The following is an 18,174-nucleotide window of genomic DNA, read 5'->3' as shown; positions in this document are numbered from 1 at the left end:
ACTTGCGGGGAGGGGCTGTGCCCGGGGTGGAGGCTGGTCACACCCGCTGTCACGATGAGGATTCCCAGTGGTGAGAAGGGGGGGGCTCTGGTAACTTGGGCACATCTCTGCCACTGCGGCAGCCCTGAAGCAGAACCCTGGGCATTTTCTTCTCCAGAGCCTTGCACGGTTCCCTCAGCAGGCAGTCAGATCGTCAGCTGCACTGCGGATGGCTCTGCACTCTGTCATTGGGTGTCCCGCCAACAGTCTGGAATCACCGTTCTGACCTTAGACTGTTGCAGTTCCCATAAAGGGAAAAGCAGTTCTTTCACGTTCTACATTTCTTTACTATCACTGGTGCTCAGTACAGAAACACTTTGCACTAATGTGCCACGGTGGTTTTAATCCTACACTGTGTTGGGTTTCAGACCGTGGAGAACTGCGTGTGCACACTGAGGAACCTGTCGTATCGGCTGGAGCTGGAGGTGCCCCAGGCCCGGCCGCTGGGGCTGAACGAATTGGATGACCTACTCGGAAAAGAGTCTCCCAGCAAAGACTTGGAGCCAAGCTGCTGGGGGAAGAAGAAGAAGAAGAAAAAGAGAACACCACAAGAGGATCAAGTTAGCATTTTACTTGACATGAAACTCTAAAGTTTCGTTTCCTCTGGGAGTGAGAAATCACATATTTGGCAAGAAAAAATTTTTTTCTCATGATGCAGTTTTTCTGCTTAGCTCTAGCTGAGTCTAGCAGAAAGGAACGTTTTCAGGTGTTGGATACCGTGTTCACGTATTTGCTTCCACTAACGCGTGCTCTTTGTCTTTCAGTGGGATGGAGTCGGTCCTATCCCAGGACTGTCGAAGTCCCCCAAAGGGGTTGAGATGCTGTGGCATCCGTCAGTGGTAAAACCATATCTGAATCTTCTAGCAGAAAGTTCCAACCCAGCCACCTTGGAAGGCTCTGCTGGATCTCTCCAGAACCTCTCTGCCGGAAACTGGAAGGTAGGATGCCTTCTACGTGTGCACACTTCTTGCAGTCAGATCAGCAATGATCATGGAAAGGGACACGGTTGTTTAGAGTTTGGTAAAGCGGGGGAGGAGAAAAGCAGGGAGACAGCAGTCGGCTCTGGGGATCCAAGGATGAATATGACGTAGCCCTTCCCCATGAGAAGCTGAAGGCTGGCGAGAAAAACAGACAGATGGAGCCAGTACAGTGTAGACCCCATGGGATATGTGTGCGGCGGGGTCTTGGAAGAGGACATCTAACCCAGCCTGGCAGGTGAGGGAGAGGCAAGGAAAGAGGGGAGCCAGAACGTAGGGAAGGGTTCCTGGAAGGGTAGTGCTGCCCAAATGGAACCTTTAAGAATGAGTAGAATTAAGCCAGCAGAGTCGAGGTCGGGGTGTACAGGGAACCCACCAGATAAAGGGACAACAGGGGAAAGGCGTCACAGTGAGGATGCCGTGGGCGGAGGCTACAAGCCGGTTGCCAGGACGTGGAGGGTGAGACGAGGAGTGCCCCCGTGGAGCTGGGCCTCGTGACCAGGCCTGACGGCCAAGCTTCAGGAGCTGGGACCCAACCTTCGGACCAGAGGGGCCGCTGAAAGGGTTTAAGCAGACCAGCAACACAGGCTGATGTGGACACTGTTGGATCCTGTCTGCAGCAGCGCAGAAGGCGAATTTGAAGTAGAGGAAAGTTGAGGCTGGGATTCTGTAGGGGAGTCTGGTGAGAGATGCCAAGGGCCTGAATTAGAGCTGAGGCTGGGCCGCCATTCCTGTCTCAGACACTTATAGAACATACACATGGCAAAGTTTCCACCTCCACTAATACGTGTGTGACTTCTTTAGGAAAACTGAAGGTGATTTCTACTGTTACCACTATAAGCAAGTTCTCAAAACTTTTTACATGTCATCTAACAACTTCCCAGACAATCCTTGTTTGAAACAGTTCAACCTCTAGAAATTTCCTAACAAGTATATTTTAGTAGAATTACTATAATGCTTGTTTTTGACTACTTCCTCCATCACCCCCTCCCCAAATGAAAATTGGCCATCGTTTTTTCTGTGAGAGTGAAAAGCATTGCTAGGCCTAGGTAAGGTTTATTTCATGCGGCCAGATGCTCTAATGAATATACACAGATAATTACAGCCTAGCGCTAAGACACCATGGCTCTTTTGTTATTGTTCTTGATATGTGTGTGACTGAGTCACTTTGCTGTACAGCAGAGGTTGGCACAGCACTGGAAATCAACTATAGGTCAATAAAAGTGAATAAATAAATAAATTTTTAAAAAATTAAAAGTGCTGGGCTTCCCTGGTGGCGCAGTGGTTGAGAGTCCACCTGCCGATGCAGGGGTCACGGGTTCGTGCCCCGGTCCGGGAAGATCCCACATGCCATAGAGCAGCTGGGCCCGTGAGCCATGGCTGCTGAGCCTGTACGTCCAGAGCCTGTGCTCCGCAATGGGAGAGGCCACAACAGTGAGAGGCCCGCGTACCGCAAAAAAAAAAAAAAAAAAAATTAAAAGTGCTAATAGCTTAGCATCTTAAGTGCTGGCTCTGGAGCCAGACCCCTTGGCCTTGGATCCTCCCCCACCCCCCTTACTAGCTGGGGGCCTCAGATTTCTCTGTCCTCAGTTTCATCATCTGTAAAATGGAAATAATACCTACCTCATTTGGCGGTTTTAAGGATTAAATGAGATAAATTTGGAGGACCCAGGAGAGGGCCTAGCACATAAGTATCAAAAATATTTATGTTGGTGACTCAGTGTTCACCTCCAGCTTCTTATGACCTGAGACTCATTTGATGATAATAAGAAAAAAGACAATAATTAAAATAGATACGATTTGAGTTGTAGAATTTTATTTTCTGGGATCTTTAGTGAATAAACGTTAAATGGCAAGGTCGTTTAAAATATAAACATTATATGGAAGTGATTTCAAAAGTGTCTAAAATAGTAAATCAAAATATTGGCCCTCATTAAGAAAACAAGATAAACATGGCCACAGATGTGATAAGTCAGAAGCTATCTGGGAGTGGTGATGGCTGTAGTGCTCTGGCAGGGAGGCGCCCAGGGCTGGGCTGAGCCAGTTGGTCTCCAAGCGAGATAGGTGTTGGTTCTGTCCTTGCAGATTTCAGAGAGAGAAGTTGCCAAAGCTGCCCAAGTCCTTTACCTGATAGCAAGGCATGTGTTCTATTTCTCTTGCAGATATCATTTGATTTGGAAAATAGGAGTATTGACTTCATCCGAAGGAAGCTAATAGGATCTTTGAAATGCATCTTTTCCTTTTATTTGTGTTATTAGAATAATCTATTCTGTTGGTATTAAGGAGACTGAGTAGTCAGTCACATATTTTCATGTTCAAAATAATACAAATGGCTGGAAGATCTGTGTCCTCGTGTCTTGACCACAGCAGGAAAGTATTAGATGTTTTATGAGCAACATTTTTCAATTATCCTAAATTTTGAAAGACAATTTGCATTGGGAAAAATGTCAGTGAAAACTCAAAACAAGATTAAAGACCCATTTTCAAATGTTACTTTTTTTGTTTGTTTTCTCGATGATTTAGTGTTCGTTCCCAATTCATACGGTGCCCAAACTGACTCACCTTACACACTTGCCTCTTAATCACAAAAGAAGTTCTTGACTGTGGATTAAAAAAAAATAGCAGCAGCAGCTAACTAATCTTGAATGGTAAAGCATTTTGCACACAAATATACTTACTTTTTCACCAGTGTGTATTAACACAATGCTCAGTGTTCCTGGAGAATTCCTCTTCTTCTGAGGCAAGGGATTTTTTTCCAAGCAATTTCCCTGAAAGGTTACTAAACTGTAAATATTGTTGCAGAGAATACAGGGGAGAAATGACTTGATGGAAACAGGTTCTCCTTTAATGTGCACTGACCAGTTACCCTCTCTGCCATCCTATTTATAGCCTCTGGACCTGGCCTGGGGCCAACTGCAGAGAAGACACGCCATCCGTCCTTAATCATGTTTATGTAGCTGAAGTAGAAAATAATCACTGCCTTCTCTTTTCTACCCAAAAATATCTGCCAGATGGTGGCTTGAGCTTTTCAGGCTTTGGGATTTCTTTTTAAATCAGTCATCCTAGCTTACCTTTCTCCCAAACTGGTTTTCTCCTGACTGGCATCACAGATGTAATCTCCCGTTGGAAAGAAAACATTTAATCTATTAGTTTATCTTTTGGAAACATCTTTTTTTAGGCAACAGTAACATCTGAGAGTTGAACTCTGTTTTATATTACTTATTACCTTGTTTTATTTCCTAGTTTGCAGCGTACATCCGAGCAGCTGTCCGCAAAGAAAAAGGGCTCCCCATCCTTGTAGAACTTCTGAGAATGGATAATGATAGAGTTGTTTCTTCTGTGGCGACTGCCTTGAGGAATATGGCCCTAGATGTCCGCAACAAGGAGCTCATAGGTATGTTCTGGTGACCAGGTGAGCTATAAAGAGAGAAACAACAGCGTTTATAAAACTCTTCTTTTGATTTATAAAAATATGACATTTAAAATGATTAGCAACTCAGTCCTAGTCCCCGGTGTCTTGGCATGTTTGGTGCCCGTGTGTCTGTCCTTTCTAACCATTCCTTTTCAGCAAGAGGCAGCCTCATTCATTAAACACTGGATCAGGAAGGTAAATTTTCAGAAGAGCTAGCAATTTCAGTCATACATCATAAAACTGCTTGGTAGATTTGGTGTATCTATTTCCCCAGAGAGTCATTTCTTGAACAACCAAAAAGGTTTAATTCTCCCTTTTCTGATTTTTGAGACGTATCTCCTAATTCTCCAACACTACCGTGTTCTAAATTAAGAAAAAGAAATCACATGAATGTTTTATAGCTTTTCCCTCTCACATCTGTGTAAGTGTTCGCCTTAAAACAGAGGCACTGTTCCGAGGCCTGACCCCAGGGCAGGGTCAGGATGAGGATAAGGCAAGCGAGGCACACAGGGTGCACAACTTTAGGAGGCGTTCACCCTTGGGTCCATCCAGACGTCGGGTTGGCGCTTGCATGAACTTGAGAATGAGTGCCTCTTCAAAGTTGTGCACCCACGGCAGCTTAGCTTGCTTGCCTCCAGAGCATGGCCACATCCCAAGCAGGGTGTGGGGAAAAGAAAAGATCAGAGACCCTCCAGTGGACCTCAGGTTAAACCCTGGATGTGCTGCTCACTGGCGGTATAACCTGGAGTGTCCTGTATGGAGCCCATGTGGGCTTCATTCCTTCATCTGAACTGAAAACTCTCCCTTGGTTCCCATCTCTGAAAGGGAGCTGCCCATGCCTGCACTCGTCACCGTGGGCTTGCTGTGAAAATGCCCCTTGTAAACCCCTCAGCTCCACGCCAGTCCTACAGCCGATGACAGGTCGGGGAGAAGGAGGGAAAATTTGACAAGATCTTATGTGGATTAGTGAATATATATTGAACTCATATTAAAATACACCTGCCATGATAGAGCAAGACAAAGGTGGAGAGAGAAAAGGAACAAGGACAACAATGTTTACCTCAGAGAGTATCTACGAGGAGTCACCACAGCCCCTCACACAGTGCCTGGTAGATGTGCTATTTTAAATTATTGCCTGGATTAACCTGCTCTTAAAACACTTGTCTCTTTGGGCCAAATTGTACCCCCCGGAGAGGAAAGGAGGCTCTTCCATGCCCTGTTCATAGCCAGCTCATGCCTGGTTCCAGTAGATGTGTTATAGCTCCAAGATCCCACATTTCCTTGAGAGAAATCCTTTAGGTCCCTAAAAAGATATTTTTTAAGTTATTTGTTACATCTATATTATTTGAATTTCTTATAAGAAGCCCGTATAGTTTGGGAGTTCTTAATGCTAAAAAACAGTGTTGGCCACACACACCTTGTGTCCTGTAATTCCACAAATGGGAGGAGAGAGATGGGAGAGCAGAGGGTGCACAGCCAGTTCCATGAGTGCTAAGACCTTGGGGAAGAACGAATGTACATTCAGGGGCGTCGCCTTCTCTCGGTGCGTCCCTGTGTTTTCTGTGAATGTCCTCACCCCCTTTTAAACGTTCACACGTGTTTTCTCTCTCCGCTGATGAGCATTATTTTACCCAGCTGGAGTACTCTTGAGCTGTCTCAGGAGTCACTTTTTCTTGTTTCCCCATGAAGATCCCTGCCTTCCTGTGTGGTCTGAGCCCCTCCCATAATCAGTATTGGACTCTGATTTACCCAGCACTTCTGTTGCTAAGAAGCATGCCCTTCTCTGACCTCTTCACTCTCTCCTCACATCCGTCACCAGCGCTAGCCATGGACTTCCTCTCCAGAGCCGTTTTTTACGAGGAAACAAAGTTTTGTCAGTTCACAAAAGTTGCTGCATACTCAACTGAGTCTGACCAAGCCAGCTGTCTGGGCTGCAGGCTCTGAAGGGACCACTAGGGTCACTCACAGACCGAGTGACTGGCCTTCTCCCAAGCCTCCAGAGTGCAGTTTAAAATTGTGCCGTAGCAAAGTGACGAATTACATGTCGTGGACCTTTTGGTCATTCGTGAGTATTCAGAATCACCAGTGCTAACTTATCATCTGTTCTTAAAAACCACATTTATCTTCTGGCTTACAGTGTCATCACTGCTTTTCCACTCTTCCTAACAATGTTCTCTGTGAGTTACGCCCGCGTCTTCACTTTGACGTGCTGTAAATTATGCGGCGTGTACTCAGGCCCTGTCTTCTTCTGCTTGCCATTGTATATAAATAGGTCTTCAATAAAAACCCCATTTAGCATCCACTCAGTTATTAGCATAGGGAGAAAAGCTAAGAAAATATTTACTTGAACTTTAGTTAATTTCTTTTGTCTGCAGTACAGTTATTCCAGTTGTCAGTCAGTAATTGAAATGGAAAAAGCTTGAGATAATCTCTTTTTGGAGAAGAGTAAGGGGAATTGAGGATCTGTACGGAAATGCCTCAGTAGCGAAGGGACACCCCAGCCTGGTCCTGTCGGGAACTTTATTATTGCACTACTTCTGGGACGTAACGTGCCCTTAATCTTCATACCAGAATTATACTTCTGTCTTCTTCAAAAGAAACGAGCATGTTGTTACTGATGTCAGACCAACTGATATAAACCCTCAACTTGATAAAAATGTGGGATGAATTGGGAGATTGGGATTGACATATAGATATATATACCAATATGTATAAAATAGATAATTAATAAGAACCTGCTGTATAAAAAAATAAGATAAAATTCAAAAATTTTGGAAAAAAAAAAGGTGTAACTGTACCCAGTTCACATGTTGAGATCTAGAAAGATTTCATGAATTGTTTGGCAGCCTTACTTGGTCCAGCTTAAAATTTCTTCAAAGAAAAGTTTTTAAAGGCTTTAAGAGGAAGTTGTATTTCCTATATGACGCATAGGAACTGAATGGAGAGTAAAATTTACTGTCATAATTCCTTTATCCTTGCTGTTAATGAAAATAGTGGAACTAAAGCAACTTGTTTGTTATACCCAGTTTTATACCCTGATTTACATTTTCTTTCAGCAATTTGCAGTAAGGTTTTATAAACCAATCATTTCCTCGAGCGGCATGGCCATAGATGTTAACCTGCCCCGTACAGTTAAAATGTTTGTTATTTCTTCTTTACCGTGGATTTTTTCTTTCCAGTTATTGTCTCTTTTGAGGTTTTGTTTTCAAGAGACTGCAGAGTCACAACCTTTCAATGACAACAATAACAAAAACCAGGTCCCTTCCAAAAGTGGAATGAGCTCTCTTTTGCCTCGGGCAGGTAAATACGCCATGCGAGACCTGGTCAACAGGCTTCCGGGTGGTACCAGCCCCAGCGTGCTGTCGGATGAGACCGTGGCAGCCATCTGCTGCGCCCTGCACGAGGTCACCAGCAAGAACATGGAGAATGCCAAGGCCCTGGCTGACTCGGGGGGCATAGAAAAGCTGGTGAACATAACCAAGGGCAGAGGAGACAGGCAAGTCTGCTGCAAGGAGATGCCAGCGCCAGGCCCTCATTCCTGTGACAAGGGCCTTGGTCGAGGATACACTGCTTATTGGGAAGGATTTATTTGTGCACTTCTCACGTGCCAATAAGCTAAGCGGTTTCCAGCAGTTAAAACCTGTTTTTTGCTGGGAGAGGTATCTGTGGTCATGTGGCCCCTTTTCTGCTCTTTATTTTCTTAGAGCATCCCTCACCCCTACCGTCATTCCTGTCCCTAAAGCCACATTTGGCCGTTTTGACTCCTGGAAGAATCAGACGTTTCATGAGGAGGAAAACCTGGGGCCCCATCTCCCTTGGACCTTTGGCTCTGCTCCAGGCTCCAGGGCCTGTTCTGCAAGAACATCTTCTTAAATCCTCAGTTCTGGGATTATTTCACCTAAATAATATTTCACCTAAAATCACCACGTGCAGCAGAGCCAGAGCCTGTTGTGTGGCCTCAGGATGTGCCCTGGGCTTGGATCATACCTCTCTTGTGGGTGACACCCAAGTGATGAAGCAGCAGAAGTAGGGATTAGAGAATTGGTGGCAAAAATGGAAGGTTTCTTGTCACGGAGCTATAGCAGTGACTGTGAATTTGCCTTAGTATCAGATCAGAGAATCCTTCAAGGAAGCTGGAAGTGTAGGGCTGCTTGTCCCATACAACAGGACAGTAGCCTCCCGATCAGTCGTAAAATGGCCCACCCGTCCCCCCACTCTCCTCCTGCACACGGCAGTGGCTTCCCCCGGGTTATTTACGACCCCTCTGGCATCTGACAGCCCCCCCGGAGCGGGTGCCTTGTCTTTTCATTCACTGCTGCATCCTCGGTATCTAGAACAAAGACTGGCCCATAGTAGTAAACATTTATTAATTGGCTGAGTGTCAGTACTAGAACTCACACTATGTGTACTTTTTTTTTTTTTTTTGCGGTACGCGGGCCTCTCACTGTTATGGCCTCTCCCGTTGTGGAGCACAGGCTCCGGACGCGCAGGCTCAGCGGCCATGGCTCACGGGCCCAGCCACTCCGTGGCATGTGGGATCTTCCCGGACCGGGGCACGAACCCGTGTCCCCTGCATCGGCAGGCGGACTCTCAACCACTGCGCCACCAGCGAAGCCCTTGTGTATACTTTTGAAGAATAATGTAGCAAATCATATTCTCACCCCGCAGAAACCACAGCTACCAACATTATTCATATTTCCTTTCAGTCCTTTTCTGTTAGGTATCTTTTTTTATCTCATTAGTAATAAGTGCAAACACACTCATTTTTATTTCAAAGGAAACGAAACATTACAGATAAAGCTAAGGCCCTGTTCCACTAACTCCCCCTCCAGCTCCCTTCCCCTCTCCTGTAAGAGTAACCGAAATCACATTTAGTGCTCCCAAAATTTTGTGAGATAGGCTTCATTCGTGAAAGGCATTAAAAACAGGCTGGAGAAATGCTGAACCAGTGCCAAAATCTTTGTATATTGAAAAAAAAAGTCTAATTTTTTTTTCCAATACAAGAGATTCAGAAAACCTGGATCAAATCAAGCTGTCTTCTGAACGTACACTTATTTTCCTTTTGATTCACTCACCAAGCTTCTATCTCTTGCCCACCTGCCACGTGCTATAGCAGTGAGCAGTTCACACCTGCCCGCAGGTAGCTTACATTCCATGGGTGGAACAGACAAGGTACCAGTGGAATGAGCAGCGCCTGTGGATGGTGCTGAGTGAAAGGCAGATAATAAAATCGGGGACAGTGATTGGGCTTGCCAGGGCGAGGAGGGGTTGTCACAATTTCAGACACACTGGTCGGGGAGGCCTCAGGGAGAGGGGAGGTAATACCTGACCTTATTTTCCAAGTCAAACACTAGAGCACACAGACACATCTGTTTACAAAGAGGCACAAATGACAAGAAGGCAGTGAACATGTTTTATATGAAGGCCTAATAATGGGGGTGGGGGGTAACTTAAGTTAACTTGGGCGGGTCCTCAGACACTTGAGATGTGTGATCATGGTCAGAAGTCGTGGGCTCATCCCGACCACAGCTTCTGACCACAGAGCCAAGTGCCTGTGAGCCTCTCTTTGGTCCTTGCCACCTCTGGCCAGCCCTGAACTTGACTGACTCCCAGGTACACCTGATTCCTTGGTGGTGGTTTCTAGCAGCAGCCTCCTTGCCCCCTGGTCCTTGGAGTGATGGCCTCTTGGCCATTGCTTTGCTGCCAGAGTCTCTTCAAGTGGAGCCGCCCATGTTCATTAACATCCCCACTCTCTCCCTAGATCATCTCTGAAAGTGGTGAAGGCAGCAGCCCAGGTCTTGAATACATTATGGCAATATCGGGACCTCCGGAGCATCTATAAAAAGGTAACTTACAAGAATAGCTCTGGCATAATTAGCATTCATGAGAGCACACGCTCGTAATCATTTATTGTAATGAAATGTCATTATCCACTTTGAGAGGTTTCTTTTCCTCTTTTAACTCCACAGGATGGGTGGAATCAGAACCATTTTATTACACCTGTGTCAACATTAGAGCGAGACCGATTCAAATCACATCCTTCGTTGTCTACCACCAACCAACAGATGTCACCTGTCATTCAGTCAGGTCAGTGGGTAAACTCCCCTTCTTGGTGAGAGCATTTGTGTGACAGAACATTGTTTCCCATTCAGAGATCGAACGTACACTGATTAAGCCTGTCACCTCCAAACACTGAGGAAAGGAGAGTTTGCTCTTCAGGCTGAAAGCCTCCTTTGGGAATTACATGGTATTGTATACAGCAGACCCACTCTCCTCCTTCTGCTTTAAAAGTTTATGTAAGTTTACACCAACTATGGCGCATAAAAGTATCCCGGGGTCCTCAATAGTATCTGTTCCCCCTAAGATTCTGCTTCACTAGGTTTGCAAAGGGGCCTGGGAACCTGCACTTAATAAGCTGGCCCAGTGATGCGGATACAGGAGAGTGGACGAACACACTTTGAGAACCACTAGGTTGTGCCTGAAAATGGCTGCCCTTGCCTGCCTGCAGGCCCTAAATCTGAAATCTCTTCAAAGTGATTTTTTTCGTTTTCTTGGTGAAAACTCTTAGAAAGAATCCCTTAGACGCGGGCTTTAGACCCATAGCCTGGGAGAGCCGTGATCTCCACCTGCGCCTTACTCCTCAGCAGTTAAAGCTTCATCCCCTGGCTGCCTTCCAGACCCCCAGCATCCATGGCTAATGGGAGCAGGCCCTGCAGGTGGCTTTACAGGAATTCCCTGTGATTTGTAAGTTGGGAATCTTGACAACCACACTACCTACCTATTGGTGGTGTTTAATTTGGTAGAAAGAATGTATTGAGGCTCAGACTGGGTTTTGTCGGGGGGGGGTTGTTTTTTGGGGGGTTTTTTTTTGCATGTAAGAACAGAATATTACTACCAAGTCGATTCAGTCCTGTAAATTTAATTCTTAACTAAATGAAACAGGAAAAGTAATAAATATCTTTTTCTATTCGGCTTTAAATCTCCCATTCTGACATATAAATATTACCTGTTGTATTCAACTGTGCTCCTGCTGGCAGTCTTATTTCTCATGTGGACAAATGTGACCAAAAAGACTAATATATGACTGGTGGTTCTTGTCACATAATTGGACGTCTCCGCTTGTACCAGGAATTTTTAAAAATTATCTCTGCCTACTGCATATGGTGTATATTTATGTCTTAGTTTTTAAATTATGAGTTGTTTTCTTGAAAGAGACCTCTGCTTGGTTTTTGGTACATCTTGCTGGGTTCCCAGGTGTAGCCTGAGGCTGTCTTGCTTTATAAAAATGCTCAGGATTCTTTAGAGACTCAGGAAGAGGGGTGCCCGGAGAAGCAAGAGAGTTTGCTGTTTAACGAAAGGCATGTGTACAGGCAAAAGAATAATTTCAGACAAATCAGGACATAGTCACTAAGCAATGAACTCGTTTTGAGGACCTCTTAAATATACACACTGGACAGTGCTGACAGGCCCCGTCCAAGTTCCTAGGTCCCTCTCTGGATTCCATTTGAAGGTAGGATCTGATTCACACTTGTTTCTCCGTTTATTCTGAGGACTGATCATCCATCCCTCAGCACTAGCACGGCATCTGCTTACGGGCACATCTCATATCTTGCTGATGTAATTACGGGAGGCGGGTGGCGATGGCCTCTGTCCTCCTACCTTGTAGAAAGTAGGCAGGATGAGAAGCACATAGACACTGCCCATGCATGCTCACTGTGTGTCAGTGAAGTGACTTTCTAGGGAAAATATTTTGATGTCAGTCTTCCTCTGAAAGCATCCGTGCACACAAAACCACTGGTAGCAGGGCCTGGGGCCTGCCGCTTTGAAGTGGATCCAGTGAATCAGTGACCACTCTTAATTACAAGATACTTCATTGCAAGCAAGATGTTTTTTTTTAATGAGAAAAAGAAGATGTTTTCCTTCTGTGCAAAAATGTCCCAGCAGGACACCCATGGGTAGACACGTTGTTATGAAATGTTTGGCTCCAGCTGGGATAAAAAAGCTGGGCCTTGGTGAGGCCTGGGCTTCTCAGCACCATGAGCTTGATGAGCAGGGCTTACGGAGTTTATAAATTTCCCTGACAGCTGATCACCATAAAAAGAATTATAAATTTTATGGGCTGGGCACTCTTATTCAGACACATTTAGAGATGCAGATATTTCTGAAATCATCAGAAATCAAAACATGCCGTAAAACATCTACTTACTGAAGAGCTATACATAACGGATAATAGATGGGTGTGTTACGAGTAAGTGAACTGAGATCATAAAGCAGCAAATGGAACTCTTGCATGACTGGGAAGTTACCATCACTCGGTTTCGAAAGCCCGAGCAGGTGGTTGAGACCCACCGTGTCAGTGGGGAAGCCGCATGGTCCCTGCAACCACGTGCTGTGGCTCTCTAGCAAGCTTGGGGGTTGACAGTGCTGATCCTCACAGTGGCCGGCCTGCAGGTCACCTCCAGAGACCCAGGGCTGGCTGCCCTACGACTCACAGCACCTCTAAGAGCTGACTTTAGTGCCAGCCACGTGCACTTCTAATTACTGACCTTTGTTTTTCCAGAGGGGACTTTCTAGAGACACTGACAGCCTGATTTCTCTTTCTTCTCTCTCTCTCCCTCCTCCTCTTGCCTCTCCCTTCAGTTGGCAGTACCTCTTCCTCACCAGCACTGTTAGGAATCAGAGACCCTCGCTCTGAATACGATAGGACCCAGCCACCTATGCAGTATTACGGTAGCCAAGGGGATGCCACACATAGAGGCCTGTACCCTGGTAAGACGCCAGTCGGGTGTGTGATAGAGTATCTCGAAAAGCCGCGTGTCCCCAGGCACTTGGCCGGTGGCCTGGGAGGTAACCTCTGCCTGCAATGAGATGGTCCCCCAGCAGCAAACCATGGTCCAGTCTCTGCATCTCCTGCTTCAGGGCCTTTTCCACTTGTTTTAAGTAAAAACAAGTGAGGGTAGTGGTCTGGTGACCGCACATAAAATGAGCACTGTATCCAACCGAGAAAGCATTTCCGACTCCCCTGCAGCGCAGGCCCTTTGTCCTGCCCCCCTCCCCACTCCCCTGTGTGTTCCAGAACCCTGAGCTCTGTGACACTTGGCAGGCCCACATCTCCTGGACTGACTCATAAATTCAAACCTGCGGATGGAGATTAATTCCGTTTACATTTTTGTGGAGAAGAGTTTGAATGAATAACAAAATATATAACGGGATTCTCCTCAGAGTGATTATTTTTTAAGAATAACAAAAATGATGTTGCCCAGTATTAATATTTTTATGTCCTATTCAGAAAGCCCTGCATATAATTTACTTAAAGAAGGCCAACCTGAAGGGTTACCAAGGTTTCCTATTGTCTCCATTCTCAACTATGTTGCAAATTAGTACTCTACAGGTTTCAAATGAAGCAGTGTGAGCTACCAAAAAAGGGGGGGAAACCCTCCTTTCTCAACAACAACAAAAAAAAACTGTTTCTTAAAAAGAAAGAAATAAAAACTGGTGGCAATTTAACAACTGCTGGGGGAGCAGTCTCAGTTGTGCTGTTGTCTTTAAGATTGTGATTTCACAGGACTGTTTACTAATCAACTACTGTTACTATGGCAATTAATAGCTCAGAAAATTGCAGATGCTACATTTCAAACACCAAGCTCTTTGCAGAGGAAATGCACATACCAACTGAAGTGCATTGTTGCTTCAGGTTTGCGGCAGCCTGCTTTATTTTAAAGATCGCCTCCTTAGCATGCACGCCCTTCTGTATCTTCTTTGCTTGCTTCAATAAACTAATTTGCCTCAAATATGTTTCATTTTCCTCATTAAAAAAAAATAAAAATCTTTGCTAGCCTTAACAGTACTTGAAGGGTAACCAATGACATCATTGGGAGTCTACTGTGGACTCATGAAGACAGCTATCTGATTACCAGGTTCTTTTTGTTTTGAAACATACTTAAATATGGTGGACACAAGGATGTGCCCCCAGGTGGCTGGCCTGTTAGAACACACCTGTGCCTGCTCCTTCCAGGACCTGGGATTTTGAATCAACGCTGTTCTGAGGGCATGGAGCTTGTTCCACTGTGTTTCCCTACCCCCTCATCTGACCCAGTTCTCTAGCTCAGAGCCCTGGAAAAGCCGTGTTCCTGGCTCAGGGAGCAAGTCTGCTCTTCAGAGCCAGCCAGGGAAATCTTCACAGGTGGGAAGAGCTCAACCAGAGGTTGAGAAGGAACCCTTTTTGGATGAGCTATGCATTGGCATTGCTTTTTGGTGAAACACACAGCCTCTCTTTGCCGTATTCATTAGCCCCTAAGAACCCTGGGTAAGCAGCAAGCAGGCTTGATCCAGGGCACCCAGGCTGCTGACTGGTCCGGGGCTGTGCTGGCACCGGGGAAGGCAGGGCCTGTCGGGGACGCCACCAGCCCTAGAGCAGGGAGTCCACACAACCTAATGGGACAGAGTAATGAGCACTAGTTTTAATTTCGTAAAATATTTTCTTACAGGCTCCAGCAAACCTTCACCAATTTACATCAGTTCCTATTCCTCACCAGCAAGAGAACAAAATAGACGGCTACAGGTGAATTTGCAATACCATTTTTACAGAAGGCCGATTAGCAGGGATCAACACAGTAAGGGGTCCGCGCCGGTTGACTTACCTGAGCTGGGCCCACCCTGCAGGGGCCGAGGAGCTTTCCCGGGGGAATCTCTGCTCCTCGGAAGCTCATCCGTGGTTTAAGCAAATCACTTCCACAATAGCCTTATGTCCTTGCATATCCGAATTGGTACCACCATGCCACTGATGGCAACCAGCTGAGAAGTCTTTAACTCCTATTCTTTGCCCAACAGTTTCTTTTCCCCACTCCTTTTTTTTTTTTTTTCCTGTTAATCTCTAAAATCTCTTCCATCCTGTGGGTGCGGAAAGGTTGGTAAGCACACTTCATTCTCTCTTCTCATTGTTCTTTTTTGTACATACACCTCTTTCTCCATCTTCATGACTCCCTCACATTCAAGCCTCCGTGGTTTGAAAACACCTGAGTCCACAGCCAGATCTCTCTTAGGCTCAGAGGTCGGAGTGGACCCAGCCCTGCAGGGGTGAATTCCACTCTCCATCACAATAGGGACTAGTGATTGTAACGTTCAATCTCTGCGTTCGTGAGGGGCCTTGAAGTTCATTTTGGTCCTTCCTGATGCCATGTCCACCTGGGCCATCTGATCTCTCCTCTTACCTTCCATTAACACATGAGCAACTGGGGGTTTCCCAAACAAGCCTGTATCCTGCTCTGCAGAAAAGGATGCTCTTAGACCTCCCTTCACATCATCTTTTCTCTGTAGATGGAAGAAGAAGAACCTTTCAAGTTACTCATAATCTTCTTTAGCCAGGAGAAATAGCCTCAGAATCGTAACTCTAATTAAAAAACAAGTTTAGCTCTGAAATCCTTATAATATTAGAATGCGTTTAGTTCCAGAACATGGTGTTGATACCTATGTGATAAATATGTTACATCTTACTAAGAGGGGGATTTGGGCATGATCGGGGGAAAGACAGACATTAGAACCATTACAGTTTTTCTCCAAACATATTTGAAGAAATTAATGTGAGGTCAGAGATAAGACAACACAAAAGAAAATGAGGGCAGGGGTGGATGATGCCCACCTGTGTTTCACCTTGCTTCCTTACAGATGGAGTTATTATTAGCCCCAGCTTGGGGAAGTCTTTTCCTTTAGAATTGCATATGCTCACGTATCTCTTCTAATTTTGCTACTCTCCTGCCCAGAGACTGCCTTATTCCTTTAAAAGCACAGCCAGCAGGGTTTCCAAAGCGTGACTTCACCAAACTACATACTTCTTTTTTTTTTATATAAACATCTTTACATGTTTCTTTTAAAACTGAGGGATGGACTCAATCTTCATCTCTGAGGTAAATGTTTTAAAAGATGGTTGTGCAATTACACAACAATCCAAAGCCCAAAAATCCAACCTTTAACTAATGTGCTAATGGTTTCCCTGTGTCAAAGCAAAAATCAAGTCTATCCTTTCACTGGGCACGCCCAGGTCACAGGCTCCTCCACAGCAGAGCACGGAACTCGGCCTCTAGTAAGGAGGGAGGTGTCTTGGGTTCTCCCAAGGCGCTGACTTCTAGAGGCCATAGGAAAGGACTTGAGCAAACTGCCGGCCTGCCTGTAAACATAGTGTAAAATCCCTACGGTCCACTAGTGAACATACAGTATGCACCAGAAACGACTTTCAACCATAAATTCACAAACACTGAAAATTGCTTTAAAAATATGAAGCAGGAAGCCCACGTTAATTTTCCCTAAACATGTACTTCCAAAAATTGCCTTGATTTATTTGCTTTTTCATTTTGTCAACAGCATCAACAGCTGTATTATAGTCAAGATGACTCCAACAGAAAGAACTTTGATGCATACAGATTGTATTTGCAGTCTCCTCATAGCTATGAAGATCCTTATTTTGATGACCGAGTTCACTTTCCAGCTTCTACTGATTATTCAACACAGTATGGACTGAAATCGACCACAAATTATGTAGACTTTTATTCCACTAAACGACCTTCTTACAGATCAGAACAGTACCCAGGGTCCCCAGACTCGTGGGTGTAGCATCAATGCTTGGGAGAGGAACTCTTTCTTTCTAACCTTGTTTGGATTGAGATGAGAAGTCCGTCTTGCTGATTTGCTGATGAAATGTGAAAGTGACATGGAAGGAATGAGTGAAGAGAATTTTTTTTTCTTTTTTGAGGAATTATCAGGGAAGTGAGGCAACCTTTGGGAGGGAGGACTTTCTAAGCTCTACTTAGGCATTAGATCTAATTACCTGTAGATTCTATAGTCTGGTGAAGGTGTGGGCGATGTGATGAGAGGTTTGTGAAATGGGTGAAATGAGATGGGGGATGTGTAGGTCAAATCAAATTAAAGATGATTTTTTTAATGTGAATAAGTTATGTTCTGATAGTTTGTACAGAAAAAAAAATAATAAAATGGATGCCCTTCATGTTTTATTGCTATTACTAAATGTCAAGATTGTATGCTATTGTGTCTTGTAAATTTCTTTTGTTGGTGTAAATATGGAAATGCCACATTGGTTGAGTGCCATCATTTGTAACGCAGTGTGTCATTTGAAAAGAGATTTGAAGAAACTGACAGCTTAAAAAACAAACGGGAAACCCAAGGAATCGTTAGCAGTTAAAAACAAACTACAACATCCTTTGTTTTCAAAATGAATAGTGTACCTTTGAAGCACAAAGTCCAGTCTGGTATAGCAGCGCCATGCCCATTCCCTTGCCTCTTTCATAGGACACTTCACTGCCATTTTCTATGCACATGAAAGAAAAATAAATGTGGAAATTTCATCCTTGGAAATTTGTTCCCTGTTCTTTTTTTTTTTTTCTGTGTATGACACGGAAAAGCAGATTGATAAATGCGAATCTCATTGCATCATGTAGGAAACGGCTTAAATATATCGAACTATTTTGGACTTTTCCTAGTTCTGTACAGTTAATACACTTTGTGAGATGGACTATACCAAAGAATGAAGCTGTGAACTTTCCTCCTCTTTACCTATCTTAGTGTTTTTATTTCTTGGGTTCTGTTTTGAATCTAATGCCCATTACCGTTTTATCATGTTTTTTTTCCAGACTGCTGTATATTTAACACCACTTTTCAACGAAGAGAAATTACATCTGGCAGCCTGGCCCTAACTAAATTGACAGACTCCTTTGGGCATCACTTTAAGAACTCCAT

General features: G+C 44.7%; 1 protein-coding gene across 13 annotated transcripts in view; it reads left to right on the top strand.

Moving 5' to 3' along the window:
* The window catches only part of PKP4 (plakophilin 4), a 251,769-nt gene extending 233,976 nt beyond the window's left edge, over positions 1 to 17,793 (top strand). For 10 of the 13 annotated variants that reach the window (XM_060152843.1, XM_060152842.1, XM_060152839.1 and 7 more), the window contains 9 exons: positions 408 to 599; positions 804 to 977; positions 4,260 to 4,410; positions 7,729 to 7,924; positions 10,190 to 10,274; positions 10,398 to 10,515; positions 13,069 to 13,197; positions 14,916 to 14,989; positions 16,786 to 17,793. In XM_060152843.1, the coding sequence (XP_060008826.1) occupies positions 408 to 599; positions 804 to 977; positions 4,260 to 4,410; positions 7,729 to 7,924; positions 10,190 to 10,274; positions 10,398 to 10,515; positions 13,069 to 13,197; positions 14,916 to 14,989; positions 16,786 to 17,034 (1,368 nt within the window). In that variant the 3' untranslated portion in view covers positions 17,035 to 17,793. The remainder of the gene's footprint in view (positions 1 to 407; positions 600 to 803; positions 978 to 4,259; positions 4,411 to 7,728; positions 7,925 to 10,189; positions 10,275 to 10,397; positions 10,516 to 13,068; positions 13,198 to 14,915; positions 14,990 to 16,785) is intronic. The other 3 variants (XM_060152845.1, XM_060152844.1, XM_060152846.1) reach the window with 2 other exon arrangements.
* The last annotated feature ends 381 nt before the right edge of the window (positions 17,794 to 18,174 follow it).

Source organism: Lagenorhynchus albirostris, chromosome 6, assembly GCF_949774975.1.
Source record: "Lagenorhynchus albirostris chromosome 6, mLagAlb1.1, whole genome shotgun sequence".
NCBI classification, from domain to species: Eukaryota; Metazoa; Chordata; class Mammalia; order Artiodactyla; family Delphinidae; genus Lagenorhynchus; species Lagenorhynchus albirostris.
Note: the sequence above shows the minus strand (reverse complement) of the source record. Positions and strands in the feature narration are given on the sequence as shown.